General features: G+C 47.9%; 1 protein-coding gene across 2 annotated transcripts in view; it reads left to right on the top strand.

Annotated features, from left to right (window-relative positions):
- The window catches only part of METTL27 (methyltransferase like 27), a 92,655-nt gene that overhangs the window by 24,371 nt on the left and 42,997 nt on the right, over nucleotides 1-25,287 (top strand). For both annotated transcript variants that reach the window (XM_086954661.1, XM_086954662.1), the window contains exon 3: nucleotides 19,818-19,946. In XM_086954661.1, the coding sequence (XP_086810787.1) occupies nucleotides 19,818-19,946 (129 nt within the window). The remainder of the gene's footprint in view (nucleotides 1-19,817; nucleotides 19,947-25,287) is intronic.

Genomic DNA, 25,287 nt, shown 5'->3' with positions numbered 1-25,287 from the left:
GCCCTGGCTGTTAGAGAAGGCAGCAGCATTCTCCTGTATGCTCTGCATACATTGCCTCATGACGTGAACTCCATGCCAGTTTTCGGCCTCCCTGGTTTCCCGGGTTATTACACAACCAGAGCCCTTAGCATTGGACTGACCACTTGGTAACCCCAGTGGGTGCCCTGTATTCGGAGGGCTACTTACTCACCTTTGAACAGCCGACCATGGACTAAAGGCCTCCCTTGGGACAATTTCTTATCCACCGCCAGCCCCTTGCAAATTTCTGAGTCCTTTTGGGCTCACCTGACATGGCATTTCCCCCCCGCTCGGTATTACTTGCAATACTCCTAATGGGTGACGGCTGTCATCATATAACATGGCTCTATAAAGCCATCCATGAACTCACGACATCCCACTCGCTACACTATGACACAGATGGGAGGACAACTATCAGAGGGCTCTTTATGATAAAGAGTAGACGCAAGTGCTAGCAGCAACACCCCCAACAGGTTTTGTGTAACTCCTGATTCAAAAACATTCAGTTCTTCATACTTCACAGAGTTTATCTTTCCCCTGCCTAACTAAATCGCTGGTACCAGAGTGCACAAGAAGACTGCCCCCGATGTCACGCACCTGACGTGAATCTTATGCATATGCTGTGGTCATGTCTAGTTCTGTAGCTCTATTTGCAAGCAGGACATGACACTTTGTTAGGGACTTACCAGTAAATCTAATATGTCAACCATGGATAATCGATCATAATCATCATTTAGACCGAGAGGTAGGCACTTTAGCACTGATCAGCAGTGGTAAAATGCCCAGAATCCCATAGCTAGCAAAACGAGGGTCAGAAAAATAAGAGGCAAGTAGCAGAAAGTTTGGGGATACACTTGCAAAAATGGCCAATTACAACAGTTTTCCTTTCTGATATGTCATTTCACTCCTATTTTGTGTTGCAATTATCTGTTCTGTTATGTGCATTGTTTGCAATGAAAACAAGCATTGGCATAGCCAACAGTTCTCACCTTTGTTTAGCCAGTTAATGTTGTTGCAGTAAGGATATTGTGCTGCATAACTAAATACTTATAAGGTCCCAAAGGCGAGACCTATTGGCTATGTTTATTGATATTTAGAAGCTCTTTTTTAGTGTTGTCTTTGTTTTTACGTATAAATTACGATAAGAGATGACCCAAATGTGGGAACTATTTGTGACACGCCTTGCCAGTATTTGTGGATGAAACTTCAATATTGCATTTTCTTTGTTACCCGTGATAATTTTTTTTTATTCGTGAGTGCACGTTAATGTATGTTCCTGTGAATTTTTGCGTGCTTTTTAAATGTTTGTGTTGGACTTGGCCTTTTTCCCCAACATTTTTCGCTTTTCCCCCTAATTTCGAATTTGTCTCCCACATGGGATTAAACCTGTATAGGCCATGAGTGGTGTGAGACACCTTGTTAATATGTAATGCTATGTAATGGTGTGAGCATTTGTAAATTTCCCCATTTTAAAAATGCACCTGACTAAAATGTACTGTGTTTAAAATGGATGCCATGGCTATGGGTTTTGCCACTGGACTGCCATAGGTCAGCGGTCTAGATAATATTACCCAGCTACCCCTAGCTTTTGGAGGGAAAGCCTGGCACCCAGGGTGCTCACCCCCTCCCCTTGAGCCAGTTTAGGCCAGCTTTGCCAACATTCTAGAAGGTTCTGGTACTGCCTGCGAGGAGGGTATAAGTAAGGGGGAAGTGCCACCAGAGAGTCAGTCAGAGCTGGGACAAGGAAGAGAGGGGACCTGCTGTGAGGTGCTACCGCCACATGGGCCTGTGAAGCTGGGCCCTGCACCCCTATAAACCCCCCACTCTGCTGTGCCCATAGGCCCCTGACAAGGGAGGGCCCCTACCCAGGTCACTGAAGCTGTTTGGACCGGGTACCACGCCAGCGCGGCGTGAAGAAGCGCCCAGGAGGTGAGGAGTGTGCCCCTGAGGAACTGCTGTGGGACTGTCCGCCCCCTTGTGAAGCTGTGGCCCCCTTCAAAGCGCTATCTGGGGAAGAGTATGCCCCTAGGAATTGTCACCCCCCTTTTAAGGCACTGCCTGTCAAGCGCTATAATTGGGAAGAAGCGCTGGGTGAAGTTAAGTGCTGATCTGAACTGTACAGCTGGGGAAGCGCTATAATTGTGAAGCGCTAGAAACTCGAATTGTGCCCTGCATAGCGCTGTGTGGTGAAGCGCTGGAGAAGTGCTAAATTCCTGCCTCCTCTGCGTGGTCTGAGGAACGAGCTGAGGTTGTGGGCAGAGGGAGGAGCAGTGCGCTGTGAATAGCGTCATCCTGCTGAGGAGAATCGCGCTGGAGGAGCCTACCCTTGTTTTGGCGCGCTGTCCGCCATATAAATAATTAAATAGAAGGGAGCCTACCCCTTATTGCCGCCGATATCACCGCCGCAGCCCGAGGAGTGTTGGCGCTGCCTTGCGCCGGTGGTAAATTGTTGAATATCACCGTCGCGGCCCGGCGCCGCCTTGGAGGGACCCCTGCTGCTGCCAGCGCTGTTGCGGCGGCCCCCGGAGTGAGGAGAGGGCCGCCGGAGTGAAGTCAGGGCCGCGCTAGGCCCTGAAGTCGTCCGGGCCCACGCTATGTTACGGGGGCCCGGCTGCGTCATCGGCCCGCACCCGCCGCTCACGGATTGGCCCACGCGGCCAGGCCTCCAGAAGGCCGCGCAGGGATTGGCTGCCGGCCGGCAGCCCGGGAAGAAGAGCAACGCGCTGCCCTGGGTCCCAGTGAGGGAGGGGGACCCAGGTGAAGTGTCGGTGCGGGGCCCCCGTGGTCAAGGGGAAGCCCCGATTGCAAGCGACTGGATCGGGAGGCCACCCCGCCGGTCTGTGTCCCAGAGTGCGGGGCCGGTGAGATTGGCAGGGCTGGGGCACACTGCCGGTGCCAGCCCCGCCTCTGGTGACGAAGCCAGCCGGAGGAGCAGAGTGACTGCGGGGCTCCCGTGCGTTCAAGGGAGCCCCGATTGTGCCATGCAGAGGCCGTGTTAAACCAACCCCCCTCCCCCCCCCGGGCCCCCGTGAGGAAGAGGGGCCCGGGTGACGCCGCAATAGTAGGAGCTGGGCGGGAGCCTCTCCTGTGCTGGGCCCCCGCCCCCAAAGGAGGTAGAAGCCTCACGAAGGCCACTTTGAAGTCCCGGGTCCTCGTGAGAGAGGAGGGACCCGGGGAAGCCGAGAAAGAGCCCCGCCTGTTCCCCGTGCCTGCCGCCAGCTGACCGTGGTGAGGAGAGAGAAGTGTAGGGACTGTGGGGCATTTGAGCAGTGAATTCCCTGGCCGCAAAGACGTTGGGAACCGCCGAGCCTGCAGTCCGTGACCCAGTGTGGGGAGAGGCCCGTGACGCAAGTGCTGTGCGGAAGGGGCCTCGAGGCACATTGTCGGTGCCTGGTCCCCCCTGCAGAGGAGACCCCAGAGGACGCCTGCAGAACCTACTGAGCCCCGCAGGAGCCATCGAGGAGAGCCCGGTGAGTGGGGCCTACGCTTAACTGTGTGGGGGACAGAGAGGGCAACGGGGTACATTGCCGGTGCCCACCCCGGGGACTGTGTTACCTTATTAGGCGCCCCGTCTGGCAGAGGGCACCTGCAACTTGGGCTCCAGATGTATTGAAATGCCCTGACTTTCCTGCAACTAACTGCCCTACCAGACAACTCGGGAGCAAGCTGGTTGCCCTTATTGCATATTTTGGGGTAGAGAGTCTTATTCCCCCTCTTTGCAAATATAGGTCCCTACTGTATGGGTTGCCCTGAGGTCCCCAGTTATTAAGGAAGCCTGAGGAAGGAAATGTCTAAGGGAGCCTAGAAGTAAAGAGGGTTGGCTGCTGTGTACACCCTGATGTTTGATACCCCTAGTTTGATGGTAGAGGGAGCCTAGCTGTTTCCTTACAGATGTTCCTGGTCTATGAGGAGGGCCCCTACCTGATATTAATGCTGGTTGATGTATGTTCTGCCTAATGTTGGTCTATAGGTTGGCCTGACGTGTTATTCCAGGCCCTTGGTTATAACCCACTGATTATTTATGACAGGTGTTCCTGTTTGTTGGGATTTACTGTGATGCCCTGCAGTTTTCCTTTACAGGGGTTGGGTTGGCGTTATCGTGCATGATGTATATCTATGCTAATGTGGTATTTTGCAATTACAGCCGACCCCTAAGGATGAGAGTCTGAGTTGGCCCCGCCAGATTGGCCCCAGATCTAATGTCATTTTAATCCCATCCTTTTTCCTTTCAGCATGGACTTACAGCCCTTACTTCCCATGTAAATAATCCCCCCTTGATACACTTGGCTCTGGTGCCAGTTGGCGCCATGTTATGATACCACTGTTATGCATTTTTGCTTTGCAGGTTGGAGATACTAAACTTCTTAATTTTCCAACTCAAACTGGTGTCCTGCCTCTTTTGTGGTGTGCCTGGTGTGTCGTCTGTTGGTACTGCGTGAGTGCTTCACATGTCCTCCGAAATTTGGCCTGCCCGCTTGGTTCCATGCTACCCCCTTGGAGATTTGGGTAACCCCCATTTCTTACAGTTTGTTTCAACCAAAAAGGGTAGGGTGCGGGAGTTAATGCCCGCTTTTTATAATGATGTATTTAAAACAATTGTCACATACGCGCCTAGAAACCAGCAGCGGCAGCATGAACGTACAGTTGCCAGCAGAGGGTGGGAGGGAGAGAGAGAGAAAGGGAAAGAGTGAGAAAGAGAGAGAGGGGGAGAGAGAGCGAGAGAGAGAGAGCGAGAGAGAGCCTGGGAGTGCTGCATGCGTGCGCGCACAGTCTGCTCATTTTCAAGCACTCGTGCTTGTGGGGCTCTCCTGCTCGCTCCCACAAGGTGGATGCCGCCACAAACACGAACTGTGCTTGAAAATTACTAGAGCGACGGCTATAGGTCCTCCTATACAATGTATGCGCGCTATGTAGACGAGACTTAAAAAAAGATCAAGAATGGGAAGACAAAAGGCTTGTGCAAAATAAAGCATTGGTCCACCTGCCCTGACACTTAAGTGTGCTTCTTCTTCGGCAGGTTTCATGTGATTATTAGGCAGATGTTTATTTGTTATTTGGGAAAGTGGCATCACTCACAGTGCAGGAGATCCAATGGGTGAAGTGGGCTGACACATTACCATATAATATATGGCGTAATGGGTAGAAGCAAAATATGAATGACATTTTAACAGACCAATGGATCAATGGGGTTGACCCAAAGCCCCTTGATGCATGGATATATGTATGTATTTGATACCTATGACATTTTTTGATTAAATGAGGATGTAGACTCAGAAGGCCAGACTTAAAAATACCTTCGAAATACTCGCTTACATCCGCGCGCATTGACCTAGTCAAGTAATACTTAATTTTCCCTGCGAGTTTCTCTCGGGATTTTTATACTCTGTCATCTAAGAGTCATATTTTGCTCTACCTCCATTATTATGTGTTAAGGTAAATTGGCATACCACCATAAAACACAATAGGACAAAATGGTACTTTGACAAGAAGTAACACCATTTGCGAGTATAGATCACTGAGTGATGTCAAAGACCCTTAAGGAGCACACAGCTGAGCGACCAACTCACAGGTGCTCCAGAGCGCGTGCAAGTATTTTATGTGCAATCTACACCTCGAATTGACATGTGAGCAAAGGCAACCCATGGTCCTGAAAGCATTGCGCCTGGAGCCACCCAGCGGTTGATTTTCAGAGAAGTCGACCCTTGGCTCGTTCCCCAGGCCATTCTGCATGGAATTTCTTCTGTGTAACTTTATTTGTTATTTTCTTACACGGCTTCATATGTGACTGTAAACGTTGAGGAGCAAAGGAGAGACTTAAAATCAATGGGCATTATATTAGTTCTCTACTATGGTAGGAAAAAGGCTGTGACATCCAGGAAGTCTGAGGTTCGAAGTCCTATGTGCACAATTAAACATGCCTCGTTAGAGACAAACTTATGTTATATAGTTAGTGTACCATACTATTTTGGGGGAAGAGGGCTAGAGGAACCAAAGCAAACGGAAAGTATACAGAGATGTAAATAGAAATTAAATTAAAGAAAAGAGCATAAGAAAAAATAGTGGAGAAAACCAGGTGTGAAAAAGAAAGTGAAGAATCAAAAAGAGAGAGAGAGAGAGAGAGAGCGCCCGGGTTAAGAGTGGTGCACGCGTGAGACAGAGGGGGAGCAGGAGGTGAGCCTGGTAGTGGTGCGTGCGTGCACGCAGAGACTGCTCTTTTTGTAAGCACATACTCGTGCTTGTGTCGTGCCCCTGCTCGCTCCCGCAATGTGGATGCCGCCACAAGCACAAGTAGGTGCTTCCAAAAAGAGAAGAGCGACGGCTAAAGGTCCTCCTAATCAGCGCATGCGCGCTGCGTAGACGAGACCTAAAAACGAAAGAAAATAGTTTTGAAAAAAAATGTTAAGACATGAATATAAGGCCTGATAGGAACTGGTTTCTGTGTCAGTTTTTTTAGTACGGGTCTGAGATCCCGAGGTGCTGGCCGACTTGAAGCTCATGTTGCAATATTGTTCCTGTGAATGGTATTGGTCTGTTTCGGTTGAAGGGTTATAGTGATTGATGCCTATGTAACTTGGCACTTCATTTTATTGATTAACTCCCTGACCTTCATGTGCAAAATGCTTCAGCCCAAAGAGCTGAATGATCGACTTGTTAAATAATGAAGAGTCAGAAAATCTAGAATCAAATGTATGCTATGCAGCCTCTAAATAACAGATGTAGCTCTTAAAGAAAAGGTGGAAAGAGCAGTGCTTAATTGGAGCTGGTGGTTGCAGGTGGGGCGCACCGGCACTTATTCTTGGAGACCGGCACTTATTTTTCCTCATCCAACTTTAATCCAGAGCAAGAAAGGAAAAAACAGGAGGCAGAAAGAAGGAGGAAGAGAAAGAAGAAAAATAGTAAAGGAAGAAACTAGGGATGAAAAAGCATTCAAGAGAGAGGTAAAGAGGAGGGAAGAGTCTGGTGATGGATTAAAGCGGCATGAGGTGGAATTAAGACTACTCAGCCTTTGTATTCGGAATTGGCACCCCGAAATTAACTAGTGCCAGCTAAGGGCTTCTGAGTAAAAGGTTGGTTCCCGGCACTTATTTTTAAACAAATAAGCACTGGGAACGAGCGATCAGTTGAAATTTAAGTGTAAAACATAAAATTGCCTTCTAAGTACTTGTAAAAGCTGGAAATTAACAATAGACAACTGGGCATGCAAGTGCCGTATGAGCTGTCTTGATTTGCGCTTTGTCCAGTTACACAGTTAATGTGGGGTGGTTATCCTTGTAAAAGCCAGAGAAAAATGAAGAACACGATTCAGACACTAATAAAAGTAAAATGGGTTGTTTTGTTTAAAAAAGAAAAATTCACGCCACCACCATCATGTTCCAATAATACCTGTGTGTAAGGAGAGAAATGTTACGCGAGGGTAGCATTAGGTACGCTAGGGCACCGGGTATCTGCACTTTCTAAAATTGCAAGGGGTGAGTACCAGCACTTCTCAGCAGTATGTACCACATTTAATGGGTGAATACTGAGATTACGGAGTAGAAAACAGGTACTCTGGGATAGTGAGTGCCTGCACTTTTATATTCCCATTTCAAGCACTGGGCAGGAGGAAATGCAATCGGCTGGCAATGTAGGACTATCCCCTGAGCTAGGGCTCGGAATAGACTGTCTCAGGCCACATTTAAATGCGCCATCCTGCGTCCATTAAAAACACAGTTCTCTTTACCCAGTCCTCCATTACTAATCATCACCAGCAACAGGGTTTCCAGAATGTTCCAGTGTTTTATGTCTCATTGGAGGTTGACACCTTTTTTAGCATCGTCCACTGGATGGCTCTTTTAAGCATTTGATTTGTTGGAGATTTGTAGCCCACTCACCCCAGCAGCGCAGAACCGACTGGTGTATTCCATCAGGGAGACTGCTAGAAGTCACCCCTTTTAGACCAGTGCACTGCTTCTTTGAAGCAAGTCCCCTCAAGTTAGACCAGAAGCCTTTAAACATGTTTATTCTGTCCCCATCAGATATCAAAATTAAGCATGGGCGAATTTTGCGAATTCGCGATTTGCGGATTTGCGAATTCGCGATCCGCAAAATTCGCGAATTTGTGCGAATTTGCGGAATTTAGTTTTTTTGCGTGTTCGCGGGGTTTTTTGCGTGTTCGCAGGGATTTTTGCGTCTTCGCGAGCCGCTTGCATAGCGAAGTTACCCATGCAGTCGTTTATGGGAGAGGGAGAGAGAGATAGATAGATAGATAGATAGATAGATAGAAAGAGAGAGAAAGAGAGGGAAAGAGAGAGAACGAGAGAAAGAAAGAGAGGCCGGATCTCTGAAGGGCCAGATTCCTGAGTTGCCCCTACAGAACATACAGCTTTTTATTTTTAGCAAAATGCATATGAAAATTGTGCTGTAAAGGTCTCTTTTAGTTTAACCCCTCCTGACAACTCAAAATGGGTGTATTTGCCATCCTCTCCCTTCTTCCTGTTTTTTATATCTGTAAGTGCTTCCTGATGAGGTTTAATTCCTTGGACAGGTGCCTCGTTGCCTACTTGTAACTATTCTCTGACCCTGCTTCAAGGGTCAGAGCAGGGTCAGAGAATAGTTGCAAGTAGGCAACGAGGCGCCAGGAAGCAATTAGCAGCAGGTGTCCAAGTTGAAGTTAATTTGTTTGTAACCCTTTTGTAAAAGGTTACAAAGAAATTAGGTTCAACTTTTGCACCTGCTGCTGTAACCCTTGCTTGGCTGAAAATTCGTCCCCGCTGATTCGCGGATTTTACCGCGATTTCGCGAGATTCACGGATCGCGAAATCGCGGAAAATCCGCAAATTCGCCCGCGAAACGGATTTTACGCCCACCCTTAATCAAAATGTGACCAGGTGTCACTCCCAAAATTACAGAATACATAATTGCGGTTTTAGTCAATGCTAAATATTTGGAGACTGCTAATCGTTTGTCTTGGAGCAAGTCTCAGTGGCGGCTGGTGTAATTGGAGATTGGTGAGTCGTAAGAGCAATTAATGAATTATTGGGCACGAGTGAGCGAGTTTGGTGTTTATGGTTGAGGTTCAAGGGAGTGGGGAGGGTCAACCCTCTTGAGTATTATTTTTTTTTAAATGTATAGTTTGGTGCAATGTTACATGAACAATCAGTCTGTGTCCCGATTAACCAATAATCTTTATTTAATTGAAAAAAACAGTTAGTTTTTTGATAAACTTTTTCTCAAAGAAGACCACGCCAGTTTTAACAAGAAATTTAAAAAGAGTGTTAGACAAATATAAACACCACAACTGATGTTGAAACAAAATTGATCTATGTACAAGAAAAAAATCTAAAAGATCAAAACCCAATTCATTCACCCGAAAATGTCATCTTTCATACCACGTTTCCTCAGTCATCCTGCTCAACATTCACACACATACTCATGACCCCATAGAAAAACAAGCATTTGCAATGCAATAGGTCTCGCATTTACGTAAGTTTGGGCTTTTGGCATTGTAAATGACAATGTCTTTTATTTATGTTTTTGTTTGTAAAACAAATAAAAGGCATTGTCCTTTGCAAAGCTAATAGCTTAAACTCTCGCAAATGCGAGACCTATTGCATTGCAAATGCTTGTTTATGAATGTAACCTTTGTTCATCAGTCCCACAAGATCTAAAAGCAAACCTACAAATAACTCTTATACCAGTCACACATGCCACCAAGCAAGCAGAGAGCAAGACTGACCTCCTTAGGGGAGTTTGAGTGTCAGAATGATTTCATTTAGCAACTTGCAGAACAAGTTATTTACCAGCGCAGTTAGCGCACTCGATGTGTCGGCGGCTGTTGTGAGAAGGACTGAAGCCCAGCCATCGCCTGGTTACATCATCTACTATGAGGTAACAAGATGTATGTAGTCTTTTAAGTAATTAAATGTGGACTCGAATTTGCGCCGGACTCTCTGGGGTACAAGTTTTGGGAGGGGGGGTGAGGCTCAGAGCGCTGCTGCCTTGGAAAGAGTTAATGTGCGCACATAAGCGGTACCCGAATTTAGATGGGAGGCTCTTACCACCGGCACACGGTGCTTCAAGTCTGTAAGGAACTAATAGAAGAAAAAAAAAGCCTAGTCGCTCAAAAGCCCGGCCCTCGCAGAGCACCGCGTCCAGCAGCAACCACTTCGACGCAGAGGCTGGAGGAACGTTTTTATATGCTGCGCTCTGGCTCCAGGCCCGCCCTCCTAATCTCTCTTGAACAGATTGCGAAAACTAGGGCCGCCCTGCTAAATCCGTTATAAGAATGCAATGGTCCAACCTCTATAGTTTATAAACTGAATCCATCAATAAATGTTCATTAATTCAACAACTTTTGGAGCATATATTGATCAGCTCTATCCATAAATGCATATGTGTATACAACAATATAATAGTCAGGGCATAAAAAACACAGCAGTAACAATAAAGAGCAGTATTTTTAATTCATTGCTCCTCGGTCAAACAAATTCACAAAAATTCCTGATTGTAAAACATTACAATCCATAGTGGTTGCCCTAAAGGAGCGTGCAACATAGCAAAGAAGTGCCAAGAGGTGAGTAGTGAGGAGAAAGAAAGTGAAAAATCAAATAGATAGTGACACAAAAATATTCAAATTGATCCGCAAAAACAGTAACGGATCAACATTGATCCATCCTGTACAACCTGACCCTCAGAATATTCAAAAGAAATATTCTCATACAATGTAAATGAATATATCATAGATTTCGCACATCAATGTAGAGAATCGAACAGGTCCAGGTTATATAAATACTGCGTCAACGTTTCGACTCGTCTTAGGGCCATATGGTCATTTTTAAGCCTGGGCCATGCGAATCTTCATCAGGACAATAAAAGGTAGGGCAACCAAGGGAATATAGATGTCCCAAGAGAGGTGTAAAGCGATGAAAATTCCCACGCAAATTGATGGCTCTATGTCCTAATAGTTTCCTGGTCGAAACCGAATTCCAATCGATAGTGGTTGATGGATAATGCCCTGCAATTAGGTTCAATAACTCTGAAAAATCTTCCTCAACCAATGGTAAATCATGTGTCCATACTCGCTCCAATTTAACCACATAGTATGCAATTGACTGTTATTGGGTTCAATAACTCTGAAAAATCTTCCTCAAAACAATAGTAATTCCTGTGTCCATACTCGCTCCAATTTAACCGCGTAGTATGCAATTGACATAAACGTTTCTTTCTTTCACAGGGGGACTCACGGAGGCAGCAATTCATTCATTATACCCAGGTCCTGTACCTTTTGGGTTACCCCATTATCTTAATGGTTGCCCTGCTAAATCCGACACGTCTAGTCACCATAATTATAGCACTTGCCAGATGCTCGCTATTTTCAGTTGTTAAAGGCGGCAATGCTAAAATAAAATGAAAACATTCATCAGCACTTTCCTCCCACTATTTTTAATAATAACAAGCGTTCTGTGGCGTGCTTCTGCGTGCTCGGTGTGGCCCCGCCAACATTCAGTTTGTATTAGGCTTATGTATATGGCATTTTCATGGTTCAGCACACCGTTTGATTTTTTTTCTACGGCCCCTCACCCTCAGCCCTTGCCAAGGTCTGTTTCACAGCTAAGAAAACTGGAAACATCGAGGCGACGACTAGAACACCTTTTTCATTCCATAAAGTTTACAGCTGTTTTGAAACCGGAGTCTAGCCAAGGCTGACGGGTGACAAAACCGTACAAGAACTTCAGAAAGTGTACAGATTTACGAGAGGGCTTTCTGGAAGCTACTCATTTGTGAAACAAACACGAGCGCCCCGCGGTCTTGCCCTATAAAGAACAACTTGTTTGACAAACCTCCATAGATGATTCTACATAAAGCACCTGGTTGGTATAAAATGCCCGAAAGAGCAGTGAAAACAGCATGGTACTGCAACTGCACTTGGCAATTAATGAGACATAGAGGGACAACGACAACTCATAACGGCATAGAAAGCTACGGTCTGTTTGTTTTGTTTATTGCGGTTATTTTATGGGGGGGGGGGGCACTACCTGAGGAGCGGTTGTGAACGCAGACCACAGTATTGCAGGAAGGAACAAGCGGGTAGAGAAATAAATGCACAAAATATCACAGACTCCCGCAAAGCCCATACATCATCACCCTGCCGTCACGCAAGGTCCAGGAGCATTCAGCAAGACAAGAAACACTGTGTTCTGCAGCAACTTCCTCTCTATAAAAAAAACTGTAAATCTGTCCGAAGTGCTGGAAAAACACAAATACACAAGTATTATAAATAAATAATCGGAGCGTGGTGACCCTAAATCAGGCGTCACGCTCCGAAATAAAGTAAACCAGCACTGGAAAAACAAGGCACATTAAAAAAGCCTGCCCTTCCCAGACACAGTATGCTTCTTTCTCAATCCGACTCCAGGGAGTCACACATTCTCTTAAAGCACAGCGGCGGACCCTTGAGACAACCCTGTCATGGGACACAGAATATGACTTGTGCCACATTTGGCTTGCACCTCAAAGCTTGTTGTCTTCCGCACCCATGTTGCGAGCCAACGCTGCTCATATCAGTACCACACCCGAACATGAAGTAACTCTAGCTGGCTATGTGAAAACCAGCAGCCCGGGCTGAGAGTGAGAGGGCGGGGGCTGCGCGCCCATGTGTGCTCTTTGGAGAAGGAAGTCCCGGTGCCAGGAAGGGGCCGGGTGAAGACCAGTGCTGTTGAGCTCCCATGCCGAGACTGACCCACTGGCTGATAAGAGAGACAGGGACACTGAACACGCTGAAAGAGCCCGGTGAGTGTGCGGGGGGGGTTGTGTACAAGTGTGTCTGTGTGCGCATGTGTGTGCACGTGAGCCCGTGAGTGATGGGAGGGGGTGCGTGCGTGCGTGGCTGTGTGTGTGCGCGTGAGCCTGTGGGTGGTGGGGGGTGTGTGTGTGTGTGTGTGTGTGTGTGTGTGTGCGCATGCGCTTGTATGTGACGGAGTCTGTGTGTGTGTGCCTGCCTGCGTGTTTAGGTGGGAATCTGAGGCAGAGCATTTGCACGGCGCCGGCCTGGACGTGCGCGTTCACAAAATCTAATCGCCGCGCGTGCCCGACCCCTGTCTCAGATTCCCAGGAGACAGGCGACATTAGTTGTCGAGCTTGGACGCAATGCTTCGCATTGCTACTCCAGCTCGACCTAAAAAGGGAGAAGTTTTCAGAGGTTTAGACGGACTAGGGGCCTTACAACCAAACAAAGCAAAGGTTCAATATAAAGACTTGGCTGTGCACAGAATCTTAAGTAACAATAATAAATTCAAAAAACAATTTAAACAACGCACAACCAGTCCTACCTGTCAAGACAGAGCATTTGTTTGATATACAACATAATACCAAAGGGTCTATGCGTTTCGAACCCCCTTTTTTTTTTGTTGATTTTTGGGGTTCTCCTCAGGACCAAAAATAACTGAAAGAGAAAAAGAAATAAACTTGTGTTTAGAAATTCTGACTTTCAATCTCAGAAGTGAGCCACCTAGAAACAACGTGCCATTAGTGCCTCTTACCTACTTTGTTGATCCGCTAATGATCAATAAAGTTATTGTTCAACCAAGGGCTCGTGATGAGTTCTGAAGACATAAAACACATAGACACAAAATGACATACAATATACCTGCTGTCAAAAAGAGTTTTTCAAGTTAATATCTTGATGTTCCCAGCGATGATAAGCTCTTACCGATTTTTGGCAATGTGGCGTCATGTAGTGGTCTGATTAGCTGATTTATGGATTAGTTGTGCTTCCTGGTGGAGGAACATATTGAGGACATATGTTGAGACTGGTGGTTTTTAACAGATCAGTGTTTTAATGTCGATATGAAGTTCTTTCAAACATACCTGAAGGTCCAGATTGTGTCTAATATGGCCGGGCGTCATGCAGGAAGGTACAGAACCACCAGGGAGCATTGGTACACCACTCACATAAAACAAGGTAAAAAACGCACACTCACACCCTGACGTTTGTCAGAAAGACCGAGTGACTAGCATCCCCAGTGGAATACAGAGCAGGTTAAAAAAGAAAAACATCGAATTTGACAGTTTTAATCAGTATATGGATCAATCTATCAATCAGGGGTTTATATAGCACGCTACTCACCTGTGAGGGTCTCAAGGTGCTGTGGGGTGGAGGGGGGGGGGCGTAGCTCCGGATCAGTCGAAGAACCAGGTCTTGGGGTCCTTCCTGAACAAGTGTGGGGTCTGGGAGCGTCTGATGTTCACGGGGAACTCGTTCAAGGTCTTGGCTGCAATGTAGGAGAAGGCTCTCCAGCAGCTACTTCTGCAGATGCGGGATACCTCTGCCAGGGAAAGGTCGGCGGAGTGGAGGTTTCTCTTGGGTACATGGAAGGAAACTCTCTCGTTGAGGTATTTGGGTTCGATGTTGTTGAGGGCTTGTAGGCATGGGTGAGGAGTTTGAACGTTACCCTCTTCCCACCCCACCCTTGCACTTACGCTGGGTAAGCGGTATGGAGGGAAACTGCGTCAAGGGCAGCACCAAAGAGGCCGCCAGGTGGGTGGGGAGAGGCCCTTATACCTCATCCCAGCCCTACCCCTACCAGAAGTGATGCTGCGCACGGACCCCTGAAGGGGGGGGGGCCCACATGCTATACTGCTTTGTGTACCATCATGTGGCATTAGGGCGGCCACCCTCTTATGAGGGTCCCCTTCGTGGACCACGGGCATCCGACATGTTTCTAGCCCCCATACCACCATCCACAACAAACTTGCAGTTGCGTATAATCCGCAGTACTAGTTGAATTTGTACACTGGTAGAGGTATCATCTGTGATGTCAACATCTGTGATGAATGAATGAATAACTGTTCTTTGAGGGGCAGGTGGCACCTTTTGGGCCCTTGGTGCGCACAGTGTTTTGTCAGTCGTTCCTTTAGATCCTTTACACCAGGCTCGCTTGGTATCATTCACTCATTATTATTATTATTATTTAGGACTTGTATTGCGCAACGAATCATCCATACAGGGATCTCTTGGCGCCTTTGGTAAACACAGTGCTGAGGAGTAGGACAGGGCTTTCAGCAGTTAGAAGAGCAAGTCTTTAGGTAGGGGTTGGGCTGGGATGAGGTATAAGGACCTCTCCCCACCCACCTGGCGGCCTCTTTGCCGCTGCCCTTGACGCCGTTTCCCTCCATACCGCTTACCCGGAGTAAGTGCAAGGGTGGGGTGGGAGAAGGGTTCTAACTTGTTATTTTGCGTTGCAGGCGGAGTTACAGAGCGATCCAGAGGCTGTAAGGTACCGTGGGGTACCAGCTGCAGGAGCACAACAAGGGTGCAAAGGCCAAATATCCCCAGGGAGGTCCTCTTGTTGGACCCTGGATGAGCGACGGCGCCCCATTAGTCCTATGGGCAGTTGTGGACCTGAGCAACTGGGGTTTGCTTGGAATTCTCTGCCCCTTCGGGGCGTAAGTAAAGGGGTGGACTGGCGGTCCACCGGTGGGAAGGGCTAGCCCCTCCCCCAAAATTGGTAAGCACCGATTGGCAACGGCCACGGTGTAATTTGGCTCATAAGGCGGGCAGGCGGCTGAGGTGTTGCCTGCCCTTGGAATGCCCTAAGATAACCCACCATGTTGGCATATTTGTTATGCAAATAAACCTGCAGCAATTTTCTCCACAAACAAGGTGTTGTGTGGTTTATTTCCAAATAATATTGCTGTATATGGGATGAGGAGTGTTGCTGATATTGACACTATGAGTGATGCCAGGGGTGGGATGTACTGCAGACATTGAACATGCTGTACACGGTCACCCAATGGGTATTCGTAAACCTTCAAAATACCGTTTTACATTCAATTTCATTTTTAGTGCTGACAAAACGCACGAGTGACAGTACACATTAGGGATGAAAAAAATCATGACACATCCATCTATTTCAGTGTTAAAGGAAAGGAATTTCTCCTACTTTCCAACAGGCATTTGTACCATACCTCTAACCGTAAGCCGGCACGTTGTCCTTCTGCAGACAATAGGTCAGCAGCATGTCAATATACAAGTGTATATTCATGGCGTTCCCTCGTGGCTTGGTCTCATATTCTTGACTACGTGTGCAATGCATGGACACCATACCAGTGCTTTAAATGGGCCGGTACTCACCGGAACTGAGTACCGGCACTTCTTCATTTTCTCCCCTTGAGTACCTGAACTTTTTTCTAGAAGAAAGGGAGTACCGGTATTCATGGGGATCTGACTTTAACCGAGGCAGCGCGCTCCCTTTATCCCTCAAGTTATAATTCGGCAGCACCTTTCAAGCACTGCACGGAATCAATCAATGGAGCTCGTCACCAGGACCCAGCGACAGCTGCTTTGTAAATCAGAGCAGGGGTGTGTCTGCTGGGTCATTTGCTTATCCAAAGATCTTTCGCAGTGGGCGCTAAGAGGGGACTGTAAAATCTAATGGGTGGCGGTGGGAGGCACTATTCAGGACATAACAAAACAACGTATGGGAAGGCTTTTGCAGTCGCCACGCATCTGAATTCCTTTCTTGCAGACTTCCACTTCCACACTCGCTGATTCCTATTTTATCGACCTTGGACAGACCTTAAGACCAATCAAAATTGTGGAGATTGGCACCTGGTTCTCCAGTACAGACGTTGTCAGCTCTGGCCCTAACTCCGGTTTACAAATGTCCTGACAGCAACAGGTCTAGCAAATTATGCTTTTCTAAGTATCTCGTCCGTTGCTTATTAACGAATGTCTCCATGAACTTTGAGCTGCTTGGGAGCGAGAGAGATTGATCTATAATTTTGCACTTCTGTGGGGTCTGACAGCACCCTTTTAAGTAGAGGTTTTATATGTGCCCTTTTCCAGCTTCTGGGGAAGGTGGCTGCAGCCAAGGAAATGTTACACACCTCGGTTAATGATGGGGCAAGGCTAGGGGCAAATTCAGCCATTATAAATGGCAGCACCGGATCTGAGGGAGCACAGGATTTTGTGTGCTCCAACAGGCTTTGCACTTGCTCTGTGGTGATGGTGGTAAAAGAGTCAAGTCTGGGAAGTGAGGGGTCTCTCTCAACCGGGGTTATCCCCTCAACGACTATTCCTACTGCTGAGGATCAATACAGTTTGTCTATCTTGTCCTTGAAAATGTTTGCCAAATCATTGCATAGCGTTTGTGTAGGAGTGATCGAGGGAGTGTTTACTTTCGGGTTTGTAAACTCCTTCAGAATTTTAAAAAGCTCCCTGGAGAAGTTCTTTGCCTCCCGGATTCGCAGAACAAGATGGTCTCTTCTGGCTTGGTTACAGTTTTTTAGGTAAACTTTATGTAGTGCTAAAAAGGCCTCCTTGTCCTCTAATCTCTTAGTTTTCTTCCATTTCCTTTCGCGACATCTGCATTGAGTCTTTTCTTTTTTTAAAGTCTCCGAATACCAGGGGGCCAAGCTGGCTCTTTACTACGTGCGTGTGACTCTTAAGTGGCGCGATCATATTTAAAGTGTCTTCAATGGAAGCCTCCCATATTTCTACGACCTCATCACTTGCCTCTGCTATGTCAAAAGAGGGAAGTTTGAAAACTTGGCTAAACGACCCCAGAGTAACTTTCCTCCATGCTCTCCCAGGGGTCAGTCTACATTGGGGCTTTCTTCCTCTCCCAATCACCTTAGTAGTAAATTTGAGAGCAAAATGATCAGTCCAGGACAGTACCCGTGGGGGATCTACTGAAAGGCCCATGTTGGCAAAAATATTGTCCAGGATGTGCCCTGCTATATGGGTGGATTCATGGATCATTTGTGTGAGCCCCAATGCCTCCATGGCCCATACCAAGAATTTTGTATCTGTGTTTGCAGGGTCATCTAAGTAATGGTTGAAATCGCCCTCGAGAAAGAAGAGTTCTGATTGTGGAATATATGGAGCGAGAGACTCCAGTAGTGAGGTACAGAATACTTTGTTACTTTCTCCTGGGGGGTGGTATACTGCTGCCCGTCACACTCAGTCCTTCCTGTGAGTGTACCCAGAAGACCAAGAGTTCCAAACCATCTGGCATCACTGTATCTAGTAGTTTAATACGATGGCGGCCCAAAAAACTATTGCCAGGCCACCTCCCCTCTTGTTCACCCTGTCTAATCGTAGAATATTGTAATCTTCAGGGAGTGCAAGGGATAGCACTGGACTAGTATGACTCTGTAGCCAGGTCTCTGTGATAAGGCATATGTCTGGCGTTATATCTTCTAGTAAATCCCAGATTTCTGCAAAGTGCTTATGGATAGATCTTGCATTAAAATACAAGACTTGGAAGGGATCATATTTAGCTTTACACATAGAATTATTCCCCATCCTGCAGTCCTTGATCGATCTAATGCCTGGCTTGCCATAGAGATGGTGGTGGGGTAAATCAGTTCTTTACCTGCATTGTGTACCTGTCCACCCACAATGGCCACACCTCTTGTCTCATGGTCCCATCCCCCCTGAAAGGTCTATCTTGCTGCACCTTCTCGAAGTGCTGCCCCTTAGGTCCAGTAGCCTTTCCTTAGAGTATTTTGTACCCGTCATTTCTGCCGGTGAAAACAAGCAGAGATCCCTGGCAGCCGGCAGCGTCCAGGCACGGACGGGCGCACACGGGCTTACCTTAGGCGCGACAGCGGCCGCCAAAGTCAGGTAGCCCCTTTCGTGCAAGCCAGCCTCTCTCCACTCAAACGGCCGCTCAAGAGCCCGACTGCGGTGGACCGGAGAGTTGCCCCCCCTCCTCCAGTTCCCCGGTAAGTTCAGCAAGTAAGTGCAACAGCGCAAAGTTAAAATAACGTTAACTCACACAGTAAGTTTTTAAAACCAAGGCGCCTACTGCGCTCTAAAACACTCAATAATTTTTAAAAAGAGGCTGGGAGCACGTAAAGTACCGTCCGTTACCGCAGCATATGTGATACTTGTGAGCATTTTTCCAACAAATATAGGGGAAGTTAATGTGTGTGTAGTGTAAAACAATGAAAGCCAGCCAAACTTTTTAAGTAAGATTAGAATGGATCATATTGAAGAAAAAGTAGAAGAAAAACTACATTCTTATTTTACTTACACATTTTGGCTCCCTCACTTAATATTAATCCAGTTAAAAATATTTTAAGAACATTTGGGAAAAAGAGCTCTTATTACCTTTTAATTGTTCATATTATAATATTTAGCATTTCATGAAGTTTAGTTGTCCATTTTACACAAAGACACTTTCCCAAGTATGCTGACACAATGCTGTTGGTTTTCAGAGACACTAGGGCAGTGTCTGAAGAGTAGTAATACTTTATTCGATATTTCCATATCATAAAAGTGCAAACATACATTAATCATGCAATCAATATACAAAACGTATCACATACATAATACAAGTCATCTAAAAATACATTTTAAAAACACTTTTTACAATAAAAATAGCTGTCTGCAGAAAGTTTAATGCCCACCCAGCCACAGGCTCGCTCACCTCTGACCATCTTTTAGTGCCGCTAAAAGATGGTCCGCCCCCCAGTTTGGAGACCTTTGAGTTAGACTGTTAGAGGGTCCTTCTTTTTGAGCTGTGGTGAGTCTCTTTCCAGAGCGTTACTTCAGGTCTAATTGTAGACCATCCCTCCAAATGAGTGTTAGAACACCCCCTGTTTTTTAGATATGCAGTAGGACTTACTGTGCGTTGTTGGGAAACTCCCCATTCCTTAAGCTGTGATGTGTCTTTTTCCACAATGCACAGGTTACCCAGTCAAACTTATTTTTTACCATTTTAGGTCTCTGCTGTCACACCTCCTGTGTTCCCATTAGAGCGTCTTTCCACCATTTCAGTTCTCTGCTGTTACACTCCCTCTGTTCTCTGCAGGATGTGGACATTCTGGAATACCGTGCACCCCGGCTGGCCGCTGACTGCCTGGCATCCGCTTTCCCGACTGATCGCGACTCAAGACTGATCCTAGATGTGGCCTGTGGCACAGGGCTCGTGGCTGCGGAGGTAATAAAACTCCTATTACTTCCTTCATAGTAGTCCCTGTAAGACTAGCATTTAGTCAACAATACCACTCCACTCTTAATGGTTTGCTAACTGGATTACCACCCTCTTTAGCACCACCACATCCCATTTCCTTGTTCCAGGGTTTAGGTCTGTGATGAGCCATCGACCTCTTTACTACAAATACTCCATTGTAAATTATATTTCCCCAAAAAGATTGCACTATATTTTAATCCCTCTCTTCCCCACCCATCTACCCTTCTACATGGATTCTCCGGGAAAACATAGTTGTGGTAATTGGCATCCTATTTTCCCAAGGTTGGGTTGGCACACAATATTTTCAAATGTTAATTCCCTCAAAATGGGTCCCAGGGGTGTTTGTATCTCTCTACTCTCAGATGTCATCACCTCAAACTCAAGGTCTGGAAATTGAGTAACCAGGACTCCAAGAGTTAGCCATTTCTGGCCTAGTAGAATTACACATTCGAGCTTTGTCGGCCTTCCACAAGAAAGGCATATAACTGCCATACATCGTTCTTCCAGGGTTTGTGAATGAGTGGTGGTTTGCCTACACTGAGCTGTGAAGCGGACCAATCATTATATTTCTAACATGATGGCTTTCACATGGGCTTGTGGACTGCTCAAGTATGTGGCCAGTGTAAGGCCATTGGTGGCTTCAGAGAAAATCCCTCACAGGACGGGTATCCAAGGGGAAATTTGGAGGGAGAATTGTCAGGTTTTTTTGCTGATAGACCTCCATTTTGTCCTTTTGCTCCTCCTTCGGATTTACTCCGACAACATCACGCAACCTAACCTTTCAACATGTGTACAAAGTGGCAGCAAAATTACCCACATAACAGGTAATTCAGAGGGGGTAACATAGGCGGCCTTCATGTTATCCGATAATCTTGCAGGAATTAAATGGTACTAAGGGCAGAGGCAAACTTCATGCCCAAAGTTCAGTTTTCCAGAAAGAAGTAGGGTAGGTGTTACCAGGTTTCTTTGTTAGATCCATCTCATTGGTTGGTGCTCCTCCCCTGGTCCTGGATATTGTGATGAACTCTATCAACTTATTTACAGAGAGCTTGCATTAATGCCAGAGACTGAGTTGGCATGGAGAAACATGCCATGAACATCAAAACTAATGAAGGTGTTTAAAACTAACTCAGGGAAAACTGGCAACGCTGTTTATACAATCTGAAAGGCTCTATCAGCCGAGCACGTCAAATCAGATTGGGAGTAAAACATTGTACACTGAGGCCTTGTAAGCCTGCACCATCATTTTTCAGAGCTTAACCCCTTCGACGCTCATGACGAGCTCAGCTCGTCATGAGGTATACATCTCGTACACTCATGACGAGCTGAGCTCGTCATGAATAATGGGAATCAATGACCTTCAGCACTGGAGGAGAATAACACCAGCATCACACAACAATACGTCACACAACGGAAACACAACAATAATTGCCCTAATGGAGTGATTTTCCTAGTTCTGACTTCAATGTCACTGTGATTGACACATCTTTGACTGGTTATGGTGAGATGCTTCTGTGGTACATACCTGCAGAACGCTGGGAGGATTTTACGAGCACAGGGCACATCTTTAGGGGAACTACTGTTTGTCAATTAGGGATGGACTAACCATTAGCTTAATCTGTGAGGATTGGGTAACGCATTAAATGCTTTGGAGGAGCTCCTCTTCTTTTCTAGGGTCACTTCACTGTAGAGCTTAACTTTCCTGGTGATTGGTATCTCAGTGATAAAAATAGCTTTTTGAAGTTGCACTTTTCAGGACATCTCCTGCGCTGATGCTTGTATTCCTATTAGTTATGTGAATATATCCTGGCACTCTTTACGGCACCTATGCTGAGCTCATGCTGGTATATCTACACCTACCCGTACCAAGTGTTACTGGGTACATCTCACAAAGGCCAACATGTACAGCAAACAACAGCATCTTAGAGTGTGTGTTACACTACGCAACATTTACAAACTTGTAATGCTGTTTCCAGGCAGGTCGCTCCCCACGCTGTGTAGCTCCACCTGACTGTGCCTGTGCTACTCCCCAGCTTCTTCCGAGTTCAAGGCCCGCCTGGTATGCCTTGATCTGCTTTGTAATTGTAATTGTCACTCAGTTGTGTTTTGAAATACCGTTGTTCTGTTGTTTTGTAAATTGTGCTTTTTCCTACCCTGTTCTGTTGTTTCGCAAAGTGTACTTTTTCCTGCCCTCTGTCTGTGCTTTGTGTTTTGCCCTTTCCCTCTTCCCGCCGCTGCGGTCCCGGCCCCCGCTCCCATTCATTCGTCTCCCCCCACCCAGCTGCTCCTCCCTCCCACCTCCCCTTCTTATGGCGACCGCTACGCGGCAGTGAGAGCGACCCGTGACCCTGTTTCCAGGCAGGTCGCTCCACAAGCCGCGTAGCTCTACCTGACTTTGCCTGTGCTACTCCCCAGCTTCTGCCGAGTTCAAGGTCCGCCTGGTAGGCCTTGGTCTGCTTTGTAATTTTAATTGTCACTCAGTTGTGTTTTGAAATACTGTTGTTCTGTTGTTTTGTAAATTGTGCTTTTTCCTGCCCTGTTCTGTTGTTTTGTAAATTGTGCTTTTTCCTGCCCTCTGCCTGTGCTTTGTGTTTTGCCCTTTCCTGTGCCACCTTGCTGGTCCCGCTTCCCGCCGCTGCGGCCCTGCCCCCCGCTCCCATTCGTCCATCTCCCCCACCCAGTGCTCCTCCCTCCAACCACCCCTCCTTATGGCGGCCGCTACGTGGCCGTGCCCCTGGCGCGCCAATGGCAAGCCCGTCTGCTCCCGTCTGCGCCTGGGCCGCGCCCAGCGCCAGATCCCCTGGCCCCCGCGGATGCAACAACACCCAACTGAGCTACGATGCCAGCACACTCCACGCACTCAACACTGGCCGAGAACACACCTGCTACCGGGCCACCCCGAAGTGCACCCAAGGACCCTTCACCTGCTGGAGCTGCAGGTTCACCAGCATCCGGCCAGCCAAACCGCCAACCAAGACACCCAACTACCTTAACTGCATACTCCTCAACAACCGCTCCGCCCGCAAACACGCCGTCGAACTCAGGGACCTTCTTGACTCCACCACCCCGGACGTCGCCTTCCTGACAGAGACCTGGTTGAATCCCGCTTCATCACCAGACATCGCCATTACCATCCCGGAAGGCTACAAGATCACCCGCAGAGACCGTACCAACAGAGCAGGAGGAGGAATCACCATCATCCACAGGAACACTCTGAGTCTCGACCAACATCAACGACACCCTCCGCACCCCCAAACACTTGCACTTACAGATCCACACCGACCCCAACACCACCCTAAGAGGAACCCTCGTCTACAGACCGCCCGGACCCTGAACGCAGGTCAGCGACTCCATTGGCGACTTCATCAGCACGCAAGCCCTCGCCTCCACAGACTACATCCTGCCCAGTTTAGAAAACTCCTTAAGACCCTGCTGTTTTCTCAGGCTTACGCATAAGCCATGTCTTGCCCTGTTGATGCCGCCCTCCCTGTTTCTCAGCGCCATGAAACCGCTTGGTGTACGTGCGCTTAACAAGCTCCTTTACCATAACATTAACAGGAGACCTGAACTTCTACCTCGAGAACAACAGTGGCGACTCCCCCACCCTGATCGACAACCTCGCCAACCTCGGACTCAGACAGCTCGTGACAACACCCACCCACGCCGCCGGCAACACGCTCGACCCCATCTTCACCGCAAGCCCCCACATCTCTTTCAACCACACCACCGAACCCCACTGGACAGCCCATTACTGCATCCACTTCACCTTCAGGAAGCCCACCACGCACCACCACACTCAACAGAGGCCTTGACGCTGCTGAAGCAAAGTCACCGAAGACCAGCTAACCGCCACCCTCACCCAGAAGCCGCCCGTCGACTACACCGATCCCGACACCGCCGCCCGCAACCTCAGACAATGGATCGACAACTGCGCCAACACCCTCACCCCACTCAAGTCACCCTCCAACAGCCACACCAGCAGGAAAGCCACCTGGTAGACCAAAGACCTCCAGGCCTCCAAACGAACATGCCGAAAATTGAAGAAGAAATGGCTGCGCGAACGATCACCGGACAGCTACACAGCCCACAAGAACGCCACCAGCAGACACCATCAACTCATCAGAGCCGCCAAGAGGGCCTCCTTCAAGGACCACCTAGATAACAACGCACACAACAGCAAAGAGCTCTTCAACATCGTAAAGGAACTCTCCAACCCCAGCTCCAACACCAACGACATCCCGCCTTCGCAAGACCTGTGCGACTCACTGGCCACCTTCTTCCACCGCAGGATAGCCAACATCTACGACCGCTTCAGTGCCACGACCACCCCAACAACCACCACCCCCACGACCACCACCTGCACCAACCGCCTGCTATCCTGGACCAGCATCAATGACGAGGACACCAGCAAGATCATGAACACCATTCACTCCGGATCACCATTAGACCCATGCCCTCACCACATCTTCAACAAAGCCAGCACAGCTATCGCACCCCATCTCCGGAGAGTAATCAACATCTCCTTCGAGTCAGCAACCTTCCCAGAGAGCTGGAAGCACGCCAAGATCAACGCTTTACTCAAGAAACCTAAGGCGGACCCCAAGGACCTAAAGAACTTCCGACCCATCTCCCTGCTTCCGTTCCCGGCGAAGGTCACCAAGAAAATCGTCAACAAACAACTGACCCGCTACCTCGTGGAGAGCAACATCCTGGACCCATCCCAGGACGGTTTCCGCAGCAACCACAGCATCGAAACTGACCTTATCGCCGCCAGCAACGGAGAAACAGCGGCCCTCATCCTCCTGGACCTGTCAGCCGCCTTAGACGCGGTCTGCCACAACACACTACGAACACGCTTACACTACCCCGGAATCCAAGAGAAGGCCCTGGACTGGACCACATCGTTCCTCTCCGGCAGAACTCAGAGCGTCCGCCTCCTCCCCCTTCCGCTCCAAGGCCACCGAGATCATCTGCGGCGTACCCCAGGGCTCTTCCCTCAGCCCGCGCTGTTCAACATCTACATGGCACCCCTCGCCCATGACGGCCAACTGCACGACCTCAACATCATCTCCTACGCCGACGACACCCAGCTGATCATCTCCCTCACTAAAGACCCTCACACCGGCAAAACCAACCTCCGCGAATGAATGAAGGACGTCGCTGAATGGATGAAGAACAGCCGACTGAAGCTGAACTCAGACAAGACAGAGGTTCTCATCCACGGCCCCACCCCCTCAGCCTGGGAAGACTCCTGGTGGCCAACAACACTGGGAACAGCACCGACACCCACCGACTACGCACGCAACCT

The sequence above is a fragment of the Lissotriton vulgaris genome, chromosome 2_1 (genome assembly GCF_964263255.1).
Source record: "Lissotriton vulgaris chromosome 2_1, aLisVul1.2, whole genome shotgun sequence".
Classification (NCBI taxonomy): domain Eukaryota; kingdom Metazoa; phylum Chordata; class Amphibia; order Caudata; family Salamandridae; genus Lissotriton; species Lissotriton vulgaris.
This window is presented reverse-complemented; position numbering and strand designations above follow the sequence as displayed.